General features: G+C 42.6%; 1 protein-coding gene across 14 annotated transcripts in view; it reads right to left on the bottom strand.

Annotated features, from left to right (window-relative positions):
• Positions 1 to 10,797: 10,797 nt before the first annotated feature.
• PRR5 (proline rich 5) overlaps positions 10,798 to 17,035 on the bottom strand; it is a 557,355-nt gene continuing 551,117 nt past the window's right edge. For 13 of the 14 annotated variants that reach the window (XM_029600069.1, XM_029600065.1, XM_029600066.1 and 10 more), the window contains one exon: positions 10,799 to 12,122. In XM_029600069.1, coding sequence (XP_029455929.1) covers positions 11,569 to 12,122 — 554 coding nt within the window. In that variant the 3' untranslated portion in view covers positions 10,799 to 11,568. Of the gene's footprint in view, positions 12,123 to 17,035 lie in introns of all 14 variants that reach the window. The other variant, XM_029600072.1, reaches the window with a different exon arrangement.

Genomic DNA, 17,035 nt, shown 5'->3' on the forward strand with positions numbered 1-17,035 from the left:
CCAGTAATCACTTTTAAGAGGTACCTCTCTGAGGTACTTTTGCCTGAATCAGAGTTTCCACTGATTAATAAGGTGTATTTTTTGCCTTCTAGTAATGTTGAGAATCGTTTAACTACTGATACTGGAGTCCCCAGTTTAGATTTTCAGAATTTAACAACCTTTCTGGAATCCTTGGGTATAGAGATAATTGATCATTCTACTCTGTTAGTATCACTTATATCAGAAAAGGATATTAGTAAGTTAATGTCCTGGTATTTTCGATGTTTAAATTTCCTGTTTCATGGCTCAAAGATTCGTATGTTTCCCAATATCTCTAAAGTTACTCAGGAGAGAAGAAAGGGGTTTTTAATTATGAGAGAGGAAACTATTTCTTTAGGAGCCACTTTCTTATTGAGGTATCCTTGCAAATGTATTATCAAAAAAGATAATGATTGCTACATATATTTTGTCCCAGAACAACTGAGAACCTATTTAGATTCATATTCCACTTAATGCTTGAACCATTAGGGACCCAATTTTGGTTAATATATGGCAGCTCTATAATGTCAGGATAATGCTTTTTCCTTTTAAATTTCCTTAATACTTCTCATACTTACTGCCCCCTTTCTGGCGTGCTGTATTAAGATTTGGTATAACCCATAGAAAATTGTATTCCCTATTTTTTCGTTTGTTTTTGTATATTGTGGTTTCATGTGGATTATTCATGTTTCCTGATGCTAAATACTTATATGTATTGGAAAAGTTATAAGAATTAAAAACAAACAAACAACAAAAAGCTCTGAAATCAAAGGTAGAGGGTAGCAGACTTTTATGGTGCTCTCGTTCAGACCCCAGTAGTCGATACAAGGATGGAGCGAACCATCTTTTTTCCCCACAAATTAAAAACCCGCACCAGCAGGAGATTTGGAGGGTCGAATGAAGCCATTGGCCAGGTTCTCGTGGATGTATTTCGACATGGCCTGAGTCTCTATGAGCGACAATGGGTAAATTCTACCCCAAGGAGGCATCGTGTTAGATAACAAGTTGATTGTGCAATCGTAGGTACGATGCAGAGGCAGAGCGTCCGCGGCCCTTTTGGAAAACACATCTGCATATGAAGAGTATTGCGGGGGAAGGCCCAGAAGAGAAAGCAAAGTACTCAGGCAGGGCAGAGGTGAGACAGGCTCCAGGCAGTTGGCTTGAGAAGAGGAACCTCAGCAGGAAAGTTGTAAGGGGGTCCAGTCAAACTGTGGGGTGTGCTGATGTAACCATGGCAGTCCCAAGACTACAGGGTATATGCCATTGTCCAGAATGTGGAATGAAATGGACTCCATGTGCAGGGACCCTGTATGGAACAGGATTGGTGCTGTGGTGTGAGTGACCTGACCATGTAGTGGCTCTCCGTGGATGGAAGAAAGGAGTAAATGTACTGGGGAGCGGATGGTGGGAATCCGGAGGTGTTCAGCCAATTGTTTTAGAATAAAGTTCCCACCAGCCCCAGAGTCCACAAGGGCCAGGGTATGAAACTCCTGATTGTCCAGCTTGATGGAGATGGGCAGCGTCAATAGAGGAGAAGGCGAAGTCAGGCCTAGGAGCAGTCCTCCTGCTGAACCTAGGCCGGGGAGTTTCCCGGATAGACAGGGCATGTGGCTAAGGTATGCCCAGATTTGCCGCAATTGATGGCGTCGTCGTTCCATGGGAGAAAGCTGGCTCCGGCCCATTTGCATAGGCTCTTCGTCAGTTTTTTTTAAATTATAATTCATATTTTATTAATTTTTATAAAGTAATCATACATCTTACTTTATCAGAAAAAGAAAAGATATGTAAGAATCGAATTTTCACATTAAACAACTCCAGTGAGAAATTTCAAATACAATACTTTTCTGCGAGGTATAAAACTAAGAAATAAAGAAATTAGGCCCATAAATTTAAAGGGAGAAGAAAAACACAATAAGAAAGAAAACAGAAAAGAAAAACTGGCTTAACAGATATGGTGGATTTCAATACATGATTATCTTGATTATCTATGGGAATCCTTTACACAGGATTGTTGTCTAAATTCCTGGCATTTAAAAAGGATTTCAGCTGTTCTGACATGGTGAAAACAAAACATTCATCTTTTCCTCGTATTATAATCCTACATGGGTATTTTAATACGAAGTATAACCTAAGGATAATACCTGTACTCTCATATTTAAAAAAACTCACAGTAAAAACTTTTAAAAATATATCCGAAGCAGAAAGTCTCACAGCCTCACAGGCTTTCTGCTTTGGATATATTTTAAAAGTTTTTACTGTGAGTTTTTGCCTCTATGGCCAACTTCTTTTCAAATTCTCTCTTAGCCTATCTTATCAATGTCTTACATTTAACTTGCCAATGTTTATGCATTATCCTATTTTCTTCTGTTGGATCCTTCTTCCAATTTTTGAATGAAGATCTTTTGGCTAAAATAGCTTCTTTCACCACATCTTTTAATCATGCCAGTAATTGCTTTGCCTTCTTACCATCTTTTTTAATGTGTGGAATACATATGGACTGTGCTTCTAGGATGGTATTTTTTAACAATGACCATTAGATGATCGAGGGGTTAAAGGGGCACTTAGAGAAGATAAGGCCATCGTGGAAAGATTAAATGATTTCTTTGCTTCGGTGTTTACTGAAGAAGATGTTGGGGAGGTACCCGTACTGGAGAAGGTTTTCATGGGTAATGATTCAGATAGACTGAACCAAATCACGGTGAATCTAGAAGATGCGGTAGGCCTGATTGACAAACTGAAGAGAAGTAAATCACCTGGACCGGATGGTATACACCCCAGGATTCTGAAGGAACTAAAAAATAAAATTTCAGACCTATTAGTAAAAATTTGTAACCAATCATTAAAATCACCCATTGTACCTGAAGTCTGGAGGATAGCAAATGTAACCCCAATATTTTAAAAGGGCTCCAGGGGCAATCTGGGAAACTACAGACCGGTTAGCCTGACTTCAGTGCCAGGAAAAATAGTGGAAAGTGTTCTAAACATCAAAATCACAGAATATATAGAAAGACATGGTTTAATAGAACAAAGTCAGCATGGCTTTACCCAAGGCAAGTCGTGCCTCACAAATCTGCTTCACATTTTTGAAGGAGTTAATAAACATGTGGATAAAGGTGAACCGGTATATGTAGTGTACTTGGATTTTCAGAAGGCGTTTGACAAAGTTCCTCATGAGAGGCTTCTAGGAAAAATAAAAAGTCATGGGATAGCTGGCGATGTCCTTTCGTGGATTACAAACTGGCTAAAAGACAGGAAACGGAGAGTAGGATTAAATGGACAATTTTCTCAGTGGAAGGGAGTGGGCAGTGGAGTGCCTCAGGGATCTGTATTGGGACCCTTACTTTCAATATATTTATAAATGATCTGGAAAGAAATACAATGAGTGAGGTAATCAAATTTGCAGATGATACAAAATTGTTCAGAGTAGTTAAATCACAAGCAGATTGTGATAAATTGCAGGAAGACCTTGTGAGACTGGAAAATTGGGCATCGAAATGGCAGATGAAATTTAATGTGGATAAGTGCAAGGTGATGCATATAGGGAAAAATAACCCATGCTATAGTTACACAATGTTAGGTTCCATATTAGGTGCTACCACCCAGGAAAGAGATCTAGGCGTCATAGTGGATAACACATTGAAATCGTCGGTTCAGTGTGCTGTGGCAGTCAAAAAAGCAAACAGAATGTTGGGAATTATTAGAAAGGGAACGGTGAATAAAACGGAAAATGTCATAATGTCTCTGTATCGCTTCATGGTGAGACCACACCTTGAATACTGTGTAAAATTCTGGTCGCCACATCTCAAAAAAGATATAATTGCGATGGAGAAAGTACAGAGAAGGGCAACCAAAATGATAAGGAACAGCTCCCCTATGAGGAAAGACTAAAGAGGTTAGGACTTTTCAGCTTGGAGAAGAGGGGGGATATGATAGAGGATGGGATATGATAAAGGGAGGATATGATAGAGGTGTTTAAAATCATGAGAGGTCTAGAATGGGTAGATGTGAATTGGTAAGAACATAAGAAAACATAAGAAAATGCCATACTGGGTCAGACCAAGGGTCCATCAAGCCCAGCATCCTGTTTCCAACAGTGGCCAATCCAGGCCATAAGAACCTGGCAAGTACCCAAAAACTAAGTCTATTCCATGTAACCATTGCTAATGGCAGTGGCTATTCTCTAAGTGAACTTAATAGCAGGTAATGGACTTCTCCTCCAAGAACTTATCCAATCCTTTTTTAAACACAGCTATACTAACTGCACTAACCACATTCTCTGGCAACAAATTCCAGAGTTTAATTGTGCGTTGCGTAAAAAAGAATTTTCTCCGATTAGTTTTAAATGTGCCTCATGCTAACTTCATGGAGTGCCCCCTAGTCTTTCTACTATCCGAAAGAGTAAATAACCGATTCACATCTACCCGTTCTAGACCTCTCATGATTTTAAACACCTCTATCATATTCCCCCTCAGTCGTCTCTTCTCCAAGCTGAAAAGTCCTAACCTCTTTAGTCTTTCCTCATAGGGGAGTTGTTCCATTCCCCTTATCATTTTGGTAGCACTTCTCTGTACCTTCTCCATCGCAATTATATCTTTTCTGAGATGTGGCGACCAGAATTGTACACAGTATTCAAGGTGCGGTCTCACCATGGAGCGATACAGAGGCATTATGACATTTTCTGTTTTATTCACCATTCCTTTTCTAATAATTCCCAACATTCTGTTTGCTTTTTTGACTGCCGCAGCACACTGTACCGACGATTTCAATGTGTTATCCACTATGACACCTAGATCTCTTTCTTGGGTTGTAGCACCTAATATGGAACCCAACATTGTGTAATTATAGCATGGGTTATTTTTCCCTATATGCATCACCTTGCACTTATCCACATTAAATTTCATCTGCCATTTCGATGCCCAATTTTCCAGTCTCACAAGGCCTTCCTGCAATTTATCACAATCTGCTTGTGATTTAACTACTCTGAACAATTTTGTGTCATCTGCAAATTTGATTATCTCGCTCATCGTATTTCTTTACAGATCATTTATAAATATACAAGCCGTAAAGCCCGTTAAAACGGGCTACAATCCCTCTGTCTCTCACCTCCCCCTCATTCTCTCTCCCCTCACTCTTCACCACCCCCCTCCCCCACCCACTCCTCTCCACCCTCCCTCTCCTCTCACTCAGTCCCCCCCTCTCCCTCACTCCCTCCCACTCAGTCCCCCCTCTCCCTCCCTCCCACTCACTCAGTCCCCCTCTCCCTCCCTCCCACTCACTCAGTCCCCCTCTCCCTCCCTCCCTTCACCCACCTCCATTTCCTCCCGGCGCCGTAAGCGCGACTTCCCGCAACCCTCACCCGGCTCCATTAACTCCTCCCGCTCCTGCCGGCAGATCTCGGGGGGGGTCACTCCCGCGCGCGCGGCAGTGACCCCCCCGAGATCTGCCGGCAGATCTGGGGAGGAGAAGCAGCGGCACCGCGCGCGCGCGCGGCGCCGCTGCTTCTCCTCCCGCTCCTGCGGCCCCACCGCCATTTTTTTTTTCTGATCGACATCCTTGCCCGCACATGCGCAGTAGAGCTGCGCTCTACTGCGCATTTGCGGGCCGTCGGTCACAGGCCATTTATAAGGTAGATTGAACATTAAGGGTCCCAATACAGATCCCTGAGGCACTCCACTGTCCACTCCCTTCCACTGAGAAAATTGCCCATTTAATCCTACTCTCTGTTTCCTGTCTTTTAGCCAGTTTGCAATCCACGAAAGGACATCGCCACCTATCCCATGACTTTTTACTTTTCCTAGAAGCCTCTCATGAGGAACTTTGTCAAACGCCTTCTGAAAATCCAAGTATACTATATCTACCGGTTCACCTTTATCCACATGTTTATTAACTCCTTCAAAAAAGTGAAGCAGATTTGTGAGGCAAGACTTGCCCTGGGTAAAACCATGCTGACTTTGTTCCATTAAACCATGTCTTTCTATATGTTCTGTGATTTTGATGTTTAGAACACTTTCCACTATTTTTCCTGGCACTGAAGTCAGGCTAACCGGTCTGTAGTTTCCCGGATCGCCCCTGGAGCCCCTTTTAAATATTGGGGTTATATTTGCTATCCTCCAGTCTTCAGGTACAATGGATGATTTTAATGATAAGTTACAAATTTTTACTAATAGGTCTAAATTTCATTTTTTAGTTCCTTCAGAATCCTGGGGTGTATACCATCTGGTCCAGGTGATTTACTACTCTTCAGTTTGTCAATCAGGCCTACCACATCTTCTAGGTTCACCGTGATTTGATTCAGTCCATCTGAATCATTACCCATGAAAACCTTCTCCATTACGGGTACCTCCCCAACATCCTCTTCAGTAAACACCAAAGCAAAGAAATCATTTAATCTTTCCGCGTTGGCCTTATCTTCTCTAAGTGCCCCTTTAACCCCTCGATCATCTAACGGTCCAACTGACTCCCTCACATGCTTTCTGCTTCGGATATATTTTAAAAAGTTTTTACTGTGCGTTTTTGCCTCTACAGCCAACTTCTTTTCAAATTCTCTCTTAGCCTGTCTTACATTTAACTTGCCAATGTTTATGCTTTATCCTATTTTCTTCTTGGTTATTTACTCTTTCAGATAATTTTCTTCTTGGTTATTTACTCTTTCAGATAATAGAAAGACTAGGGGTCACTCCATGAAGTTAGTATGTGGCACATTGAAAACTAATCGGAGAAAGTTCTTTTTCACTCAATGCACAATTAATCTCTGGAATTTGTTGCCAGAGGATGTGATTAGTGCAGTTAGTATAGCTGTGTTTAAAAAAGGATAAGTTCTTGGAGGAGAAGTCCATTACCTGCTAATAATTAAGTTGACAGCCACTGCTATTACTAGCAGCAGTAACATGGCCACTATTGGAAACAGGATGCTGAGTTTGATGGACCCTTGGTCTGACCCAGTATGGCATGTTCTTATGTTCTTATTCTTCGAATTTTAAATTTTCCACAAAAACATTTCTTAACATGATTTGGGTGTTTTCTCCCAAGGCACGTGGAAAATTTAGAAATCTTAAATTAAGATGTCTAATATGGTTTTCTAGGGATTCCAGTCTTTTGGACTGGATCCCGTAGTCTTTTATTAATTTATAGTTCATAGATTTTATTTGCGCTGTTTTTTATTCCTCCTCTTCAACTCTGTTATCAAGGTCTTTAATCTGGCCCCCCAGATTAAGGTTAAGGGTTTATATCTCAGATTTCACTTTTATATATTTATTTTCACAATCCTTAACTAGCATCTGAGGCTAGGCACCTGGTCCCACAAAGTATCCAGGTTTACTACAGCCAGTTTTGGGGGCAATTGGAAAAACTCACTCCCTACCTGGACATTAGGCAACCCTGGAGAATAGACCGCTTGCGCCGCCAAGATCCTTCTTTCTTCTTTTGCAGGGTCAACTGGAGAAAAGGATGATTCAAGCTCCTCTATGGCCCTTGTCGATGCTGTTCCCAGCATACTAGAAGAAAATCGAAGTTGCAGCTCCATTCCTCCGTCTCGGCTTCCACCCCGCCGCTGAGTGGGTGATGTCATCTTTCTGCGCTGCACCTTGAACGTTCACTCGTGGCGCTGGAGGCGGTGGAGGTCAATAATCCGTGGGACTGAGAGTGGTTTCCCAATACAGTGCCGGAGCTCCCTCTCCTGACACTGAAGCAGGGACAGTATTGCCTGTTTTCTCCACCATCGAGGTTGCAAAAGAAGTTATCCGCTTTTGTCCATCAGGCAAAGCGGGTTCCGGGGGAAAAACCCATACTTAGCCTTTTCTTTTAGGAGGCATCTTCAAACAGGTAATGTATACACACGGAGCAACTTTCCTTGCAGCCGTTCATGCCACCATCTTGGGCCTTGGCTCTTCCTCAGTTTTGGTTTGAGCCAAGTTCAGCCTAGGTGAAGATGAGCGTTGAATGTGGGATGAGTTAGGTGTAGATCTTCTGGACGCTCGGGACTCCTGCGAACACTCCTGCAGATGGTGGTCAATCCATGCGGCAAGATCTATCAATGAGTCCAGTGATGCAGGTAATTCGCGGGCTGTCAACTCATCTTTGATTCAGGAGCTCAGTTCCTCGAGAAAAATGGATCGAAGACAGTCAAGAGTCCCAGTGAAGTTCTGATGCCTGGGTCCGGAATTCTATGACATAATCTGTCAGTGGCCGGGTGCCCTGTTGGAGATGTAGAAACGAGAATCTGGAAGTGGATTTTCTGCCAGGGTCATTGAAGACTGAGCGAAATAGGGCAAGAAACCCGGGCAGATCTCGAAGAACCGGATCCGCATGCTCCCAGACGGGTGAGGCCCAGGCCAAGGACTTACCATCCAGGAGAGAGAGGATATAAGTAGTCTTGGCAATCACATCTGGGAAGTAAGCCAATTGTAAACAGAAGTGCATGTTGCCTTGGTTCGGGAAACCTGTGCACATAAGAGGGTTCCCAGAAAATCTTGGAGGTGCCGGCAAGGGCATGGTCGGCCAGGGAACCAGTATAGAGGTGGAAGGGTTGAGCTTGGGAGACGTCGTAGTAGTGGTCACTGCAGCATCTAAATGAGTGCTCAAGTTGTCAATGGCAGCTGCTAGTGTTTCCAGGAACTTTTTTTGCTCACTGATTCTTTGTGCCAGGCCAGGGATGGCCTGGATAGCTGAGACTTCTGCTGGGTCCAGGACTTGACAATCTGTTTTGTAGGTTTCGTGGACACTTGGCCCGAGGTGATAGTTGAGTCTCCCTATGGGGTTGAGCTCCACAGGGCTTCACCGTCGGGAGGTGGAATGGAAACATCAGAAATTGGACCACGGCTGTGGTCCAAGAGCAAGGAGGCACAGATGAGTTGACTGCGTCACAGCCAGGAGATTGCAGACACCTGCACTAAGGCAATACTGAGGGGTGTGTCTCGAGGAGCGGGGTCTGAGAGAACAGTCCAAGGTATTGAAATGCAAGGCAATCAGGAGACAGGATAATCCAGAGGAAGGATCTCCAAAGCAGAGATGCACTGAGCAGGCCCGACGAGCGGGGAAGCATGGAGACAGGCTCTCTGGTGTAGTAATGCTGAGAAATGGGGAGGCGTAGAGACTGAATGTCCGGTGTGGTAATGCTGAGGCTACCCCGAGAAGCGGGGAAGCATAGAGATAGGAACTCCGGTGTGGTAACGCTGAGGCTACCCTGAGGAGCGGGGAAGCGTAGAGACAGGATCTCTGGCAGAGCTGCGCTGAGGTTACCTAGAGGAGCAGGGCAGTGCAGGACAAGTCCCAGAAAGGAAGCACAGAGCAGGCCCCCGAGGAGCGGGTACCCAGAGCCAGAGTCCAAGGTAGCAGAGCAGGGATCCAAGGCAGGAACTGCAGGTCCAGAAAAGGTACAAGCACCAGACGAGCTCAGGGAACTCGTTGCCAAGTCAGTTAGCGTAGGCCAAAGGAGGTGCTTAAACATCTCAGACTTGTGATGTCATCAGCTGGGGACGCCCCTGGAGTTCCTGCCATATGGCCTTTAAAGGGAGGCCAGGTGGCGTGCGCGCGCGCCTAGGAAGGGCCGGAGTTGGAGAGTAGGTCGGCGCCACGTGGCGTCCCGAAAGCCAGGAGGAACACAGCGGTAGCAGCAAGCCACAGCCGCGAGCTTACCCGGAGTGTAGAGCAGGGCATGACATGACATGAGTTGCGTCAGCCACGGCTGCCTGCGGCCGATGGTCATAACAATAACTGGATAAGTGCTGCAACTTATTCAAATAAGTTCAAATTTGTCCAAGTAGCGGGAAAGGTGCTACCTAGCCGAATAAGTGTGTGCAAATCATATACCTGTGTATTTGTATATCCAGATTTAAAAGGATATGCATATGGATTTTAATCGTGTTAATTTCACACTTTTACCCTCCCCGTAAGTTGGCTTTTACACACATAAGTCAGGGTATTTTATAACATGCATGTGGCAATGAAATAATCAGTTTTACCAATTAGTCTACCAATTTGTGCATTCCATCTGCAGCTTGTGAAGAACCTCCTGGCTCTTCAGCCTGAAGTCCCCCCATTGAACCGTCTGTCCAGTCATTTTTTCACTTTGATGATGTTTACAATCTCTTACACTAGATACTGAGCAGAAATAAATATGCACAAGTAAAAGAAATACATGTGTCACTTGGGCAGGTTTTAAAATAGCAACTTATGTGCATAAATATTGGCCCCACCTGGGAATGCCCCCCATCTTAAATGTGCAAAGTTATTTGTGTACCCTAATTTACACTTGTATGTTGCAGTTTTGAAAATAGCATATGTATTATTTTATACAAGCAAGTGCTAATTATTATGCGCACAATGTTTGAAAATTCATCACATAGTGAGCAATACAGAAAGGCCTTGCTGTGCACGTTAAAGAAGCCCAAAAAGAAGTTAATTCAAGAAAGCAAAAACATGTATCTCCGTGCGTGCAAATGAAGGACTACCATATGGAAAAAAGGGATTACCAAGTTCACGCTAATGAAGATTCATGATAATACAGCCCAACAAAGGCTGGTTCCAAATGAGCTGGCGGCCCAAAAAGGAGTAGGCCAATACTGCCTGGACAAAACTAGGAAAAGGGTAACAGCTTGGTTGTTCTCAGGGGTTGAAGAGATGTGAGACTGAGATGAGCTGGGCAAAAAAACCACTGTTTTTTAGGAAAAGGGTAAAAGCTTGCTTATGTCCAGGGATCGAGGAGATAGGAATGAGGTGAGTTGATTGTTCTTTCATTTTATTGATACTGTATTTTAAAGTTGTTTTTATAATTTTATTATTTTTCATGATTGTATTCAATTGTGTGGTGCACCGTTCTGATCAGCATGCTGAGTGTATGATACATAAAAAGCTGGAAATAAATAAATAGATAAATAGAAATATATGCTCTGCCGAGACAATACAGAGCCACTCAGGGTATATGATCTGCTGGTGAGCTATGAACTCACTAATCAAAATGACTATTATAGGGGATCAGTATAACATGGCATTTAGTTTTATATTGTGCTCTTGGCAGACTTTATGTTGTTTCAGCTGCCTTGTTGTAGATTAGACCCATTTTACTCCCCCCACCCCACTAAAATTAAAGGAAGTGCTCTCTCACAGAGTTGCTGATAAAATAATGCATCACACCACACAGTGAATATTTTTTTTTCTCTCGCAGTTTATGGCTAAATAATGGAGTGTACACAAAGCATTTTAAGAAACTAAAAAGTAAAGGAGTGAATACAAATCTTACATATTTTGCTACACTTAAATTTATGAATTCAACGGAAAATAGGGCAATTTATTGCTCCACCGCATATTATTGTTGAAGGGACAGTATGTACCTCTACAGTAATCTTCTAAGAAATTAAGACAAATTTCAAATGTGAAGGCTGCTTTTCTTTTGTCTCATCGTCTAAAGAGCTGCATTCTCTCAGAATGAAACCTTCCACTTAAGAAAGACATATACCAGCGTCCATAAGACGTATTACTAAAGAAGGCTAAAAAGGCTGGAGACTGAAAACTGAAAAAAAATAAACCAAAGTAAAAAGGAAGTTCAGACATTCTTCACACAATGCTCTGTCTGCTTGCGTCCATGTTATATCCTGTTGAATTTGAAGAGCCCCGTCCAAAGTCAATGAAAATTCCTTCAGAATCAGAGTCAATGGACTCTAAAATCTGGTCCACAATAGTCTCGGGGCTAGAGGAAGGGGCTGGAATCAAGGCAGAGTCTCTGGGCAGTTCGAAGAGCCTGTTCTGTGTGTCCTGGGAGTGGAAGTGTCCTTGCTGCTGGTCAGCTGTGCTTAGTTTGTGTGAACATTGCACGGAGCTCTTGCAGGGCCTTTCTTGCTCTCCCAGTAACTGATTTTTGCTTGTTGTCATGGAGATTTTGGAGCCGGAATCTGTGATAGTTGTGAGATTGGAGTATCCTTGCAACTCGATGAATGAGGTCATTTCAGACACAGAGTGCCTCCGAATGCCAGTGCCATTAGCTGCAATGACCTCAGTTTCATACTCCGCCACAGGTGTCAACAGAGGATTATTGTAACTCTTAGATCTCACAACTGGATTCTTGGTGATGATTTCACCTGACTTGGGACAACGTCTAAACAACCGTTTTTCTGTGAAAGGTAATGAGATTAGATTAGAATTAATTATAAAACATATGTATACATTTTTCAGTTTTCAAAGTTTCTTATCATTTTAAATCTCCTGGCTTAGCCATACTTGATGCTCCACAGGGATTTTGTGTAATATATTGCTTAGTGAACTTAAGGAAAAATAAATCATGGCTAAGACCAGAATCAGACAGCATCCAGTCTAAGGGCAGCTTCTCTGCACATTAATTAACAAACCTCCTACAGTCCCAGCAGTGGACGCACATTGTGTATCTCCTTTTTGCAGCTCTTTCCTTTGACCACTAGAGGGGGCACCATGCATATTGTTCCTCCTTTAACCAGAATTCCAGGAAAGCACCTGAATATTTCAGGTTCTCAAGCATACCCAGCAGGTACCACACATGAGAGCATCTGCTACAGGAATTATGAGATTGAAGTCCAAAATTATGCATCTTCCGCAATCTTTTAATCTTAAATCCAAAGGAGGCAACAAGTGCATGGCTGCATTTTCTGTCACTCAGTCTTTTTTCTTAGCAATGGACAGAAATGAATGTTCCATCCTCCATTATTCAAAGGATATACTGCAAATGAAATGACAATGCTATGAAAAGCTACTAAATATCAGGGAAGGAAAGTCCAGAGATGATGACATACTGCAGAAGTGGCACAAATCCATTAAAAGACTGTGCAGTGACCAACTGTAAGGTGGTACAGACTGATCTTTCTTTGACAGATTAATATTTACCTACTATGGTATTATTCCTATTATATTGAATTTTAAGACTCTAGATATTTTTATTTCTCTGGGACACTGTTCAATCCAGAGCAGAAATTAAAAATATGTTCACTCAGAAGCAGACAATTTGCATATGGAATAGCCTGTCATCATGAATTTAGATAAATCCCATCCCATTTCGCAGACAGTGCAATGCTCTAATTGCAAATTTCTGTGAGTTGAGTTTGCTGACAATTTCTGTTACAATGTAATATGAGTTATTCTGTAATAAGAGAAAATAATGAATATTATATCTGTTCCGATATGATTGTGAAAAACTGATAGAGTAAGGTGAAGGGAAAAAATTAATTATAAATAGAACTATTAAAGAAATTAGGCCTTGCTAGTATACTGGCAGGACAACGCAACATATCTGAATACAGGTTTTGTGATCGCTATTTTCTACTGGCCACATTTTTTACTTTCAGACACTTCAGGATCTATGAACTAATGAGCATTAGGGTTCACAAATACATATTAACGGCTGTTCCTAATGTCCATATCAAATGCACATTATTTCCATGCAAATTATCATTATGATGCAGTGACATGCATACAAATGAGCCAATTAGCAGAAAACTTTATGCTGCTCGCCTCATTAATTTCTAACGTTAGATCCAGCATTAATACCTAAGTACAATAATGCAAGAAAGTTAACTAACAGCTCAGGAGGGGCTGCAAGTTCAAATGGGAGGAGGACCTGGTGGGTCCAGGAGAAGCCATGTTTGCTTGGGGTTGGGTGGGATGTAGGTGGAGGTTTGCAGACCCAGAGGTAAGAATGTGGTTTGAGGACCCAAGGGGGGCAGTGGGATTGGGCATAGATCTAGAGGCCTAGACTCAGGGGGGCTGGGACTGAGGAGAGGTCACAAGTTTGTAAGCTCAACTGTAGTTGTGCTTGGGAACAAGAGGTCCAGGGATGGCGGTGAGGGTTGTCTGCAGGCTCAAAGACCTGACTGTGGAAGGGTACCAGTGATAGGGAAGTCATGGGCCCAGAAGTCTGATTGTGATTAGGGGGCTGGGCTGGAGGGCCACAGGACCAACTGTAAACAAGGAGGGATGGAAGGATTAAAGGTAGGGGAAACATGGGTTCAGAGGCCTGACTGCAGTCTTTGGGGGTGGAGGAGAGTTAGCATTTATTTTTATTTATTTATTTAACACTTTTCTATACCGACCTTCATGGTTGATGACCATATCAGATCGGTTTACATCGAATAGGGGAACTGTAACAAAAACTCGTTTGAACAGGAAGAGCAAAGTTACATTCAACAAGGATAGTAAACTTGGAAGCGTGGACCGCTGGAAAATAAGGCCTAGGGAAGCAATAAATAAAGAGTATAAACAATAGATGAATCAGAAGTAGTAAATTAAGTCCTTAAAGGTAATCCATAAAGCCATTGTTCATGAGGTTCTGAGGTTCATGAGCTTCTAAGGTAATCCATAAAGCCATTGTTCATGAGGTTGTACGGTTGTCTAGTGTGCATCAGGGGATCTGAGAAGGCTTGGCGGAAGAGCCATGTCTTGAGTTTTTTCCTAAAAATTGAGAGGCAGGGTTCCAGCCTAAGGTCTGAGGGTATATTGTTCCAGATAGCAGGGCCTGCTGTCGAGAAGGATCGGACTTTGGTTGAGTTGAGACGAGTGGCTTTGGTTGGCAGGGCTTGTAGAGTTCCTTTGTATACTTCTCTGGTCGGTCTGTTGGAGCTATGGAGTCTGAGGGGGAATTCGAGGCCCAGATGAAGGTGATTGTGTATGGACTTGTGAATTAAAGTGAGTGATTTGTGAAGGATTCTGTATTTAACTGGGAGCCAGTGTAAGTTATGGAGGATGGATGATATGTGTTCTCCGTGGTTGGTGTTGGTCAGGATTCTTGCCGCGGCATTCTGTATCAACTGTAGAGGTTTGGTGGAAGAGCTGGGGAGACCCAGGAGGAGAGCACTGCAGTAGTCTATTTTGGCAAATAGCAAGGCTTGTAGCACTGTCCTGAAGTCGTGGAAAAATAGTAGAGGTTTGAGTCTTTTTAGGACCTGAAGTCTGTAGAAGCAATCTTTGGTTGTGGTATTGATCATTTTCTTTAGATTTAGGCGGTTATCGATTAGTACCCCAAGATCTCAAGATCCCAAGATTTGAGTATTTTGGACCTAGGGGTCCAATCATGTTCAGGATTCCAGGGAACAAAAACTTGATTGAAGATGGCAGGGTTGCAGGGCCAGTCGCCCAATCATGATCAGAGGATTCAAGATTCGGGGGTATAGGCCCAGAGGCCAGATCATGGACAGGAGTTCCAGAAAAGCATGATAATTTATCCAAGAAACTTTTGTGGCAGCAAGCAGATTTCCAGGTTCTCTTTTCTATTCAAGGTCACTTTTCAAAGAGATCTATCCAGCTGAGTAAGGACTTAGCCAGCTAGATCAAAGCTTTTAAAAACTGACTGGGCTAACTAGCTAATTTTAGCGCCCTAACTTTCACTGGGTGAATAACTTTAACCAGTTAAACTCTGGATGGGTCCTAGGGCAGGATTAGGTGGTAGAGTGGAGGTGGTGGTGGTGGAGAGGGGGGTTGTCGTACACTTCTCCTCCATACCACTTTAATTTTTAGGCGGGGGGGGGGGGGTGGGAAGGGAGACTAGTGACCTCCTACTGTACTTTGAGTATGAGCCATGGTAGAGAACAAAGCTGGCCAGTTCTGATTAGCTGGCCAGTTCTGATTTCAGGTTAGCGCGCACTAACCTGAAATTTCTGGCTCCCCGAAAAAAAGAAAAGCCCAAACCGCAGGAAAATGAAATTTCTCACGGCAGGCCGAAACCAAAGCACATCTCTAATGCTTAATGTATGAACAATTGGCCTCTTCAGCAATCAATATGCTTATACAATATCTCATGTTCCCAGACTACAACAAATCATACATTTTCATAGGGGTAACTTGAAATGCTTTTTGATGAGTTGACAAGATTTTCCCTCTTTTTTCTTCCAGTCTGAAGGATTTCTATATTTTATTTTTGTTTGCAGTGATATATGGAGCATGTGACATACTCAAGTTATACTAACGTTTAAGCAGAAACAAGGGAAACTTACAAAGAGGTTTGTAAACCAGATTTATAAACTCGCACAAAGTTGATGGGTTTATCAATTTAATGAACCTTTTTCTCTTAATCTCATCTGGATTTCTTAAATTTGTGAACTGGCAGTGAATGTACATCAAACTTGAATGGATTTTTCCCTGATTTGCTGCTAAAACGTTTTCAGTTTTTCCATTTAATCTGAGCTAAATTTGAAATTGTCGGCTCAGTATGCTGTGGCGATCAAAAAAGCAAACAGAATGTTAGGAAATATTAGGAAGGGAATGGCAAATAAAACAGAGGATGTCATAATGCCTCTGTATCGCTCCATGGTGAGACCTCACCTTGAATACTGTGTGCAGTTCTGGTCATCATATCCCAAAAAGCATACAGCTATACTGCAGAAAGTGCAGAGAAGGGCGACCAAAATGATAAGGGGCTTGGAACGGCTGCACTATAAAGAAAGGCTAAAGAAGTTAGGGCTGTTCAGTTTGGAGAAGAGATGACTGAGGGGGGATATGATAGACGTCTACAAAATCATTAAAGGACTTGAACAAGTTAATCGGTTATTTACTCTCTCAAATAATATAAGAACTAGGGGGGCACTCCATGAAGTTAGCAAGTAGCTCATTTAAAACAAATTGAAGAAAATTATTTTTCACTCAGTGCATAATTAAGCTCTGGAATTCATTGCCAGAGGATATAGTTATGGTTAGTGTAACTAGGTTTAAAAAAGGGTTGGATAAGTTCCATGAGGAAAAATCCGTAAACTGCTATTAGGTAATTAATAAGCAATAGTAACTTGTGATTTATCTAATGTTTAGGTACTTGCCAGGTACTTGTGACTTGGATTGGCCACTAGGGATGTGAATCAGGCTTCGGACGATTGAAAATATCGTCGATATTTTCAAAATAGTCAGAAATCAGGGGCTCCCCCGAAATGATAGGAAAACCCCACAATATTGATCGTGGGGGTTCTCTTATCGTTTTGGGGGAGGGCGGGAAAAATGGCATACAAAAATAACCCCTAAACCCACCCCGACCTTTTAAAACTAATCCATTTGCTTCCCCCACCCTCCCGACCCCCCC

The sequence above is a fragment of the Rhinatrema bivittatum genome, chromosome 4 (assembly GCF_901001135.1).
Source record: "Rhinatrema bivittatum chromosome 4, aRhiBiv1.1, whole genome shotgun sequence".
Lineage (NCBI taxonomy): Eukaryota > Metazoa > Chordata > Amphibia > Gymnophiona > Rhinatrematidae > Rhinatrema > Rhinatrema bivittatum.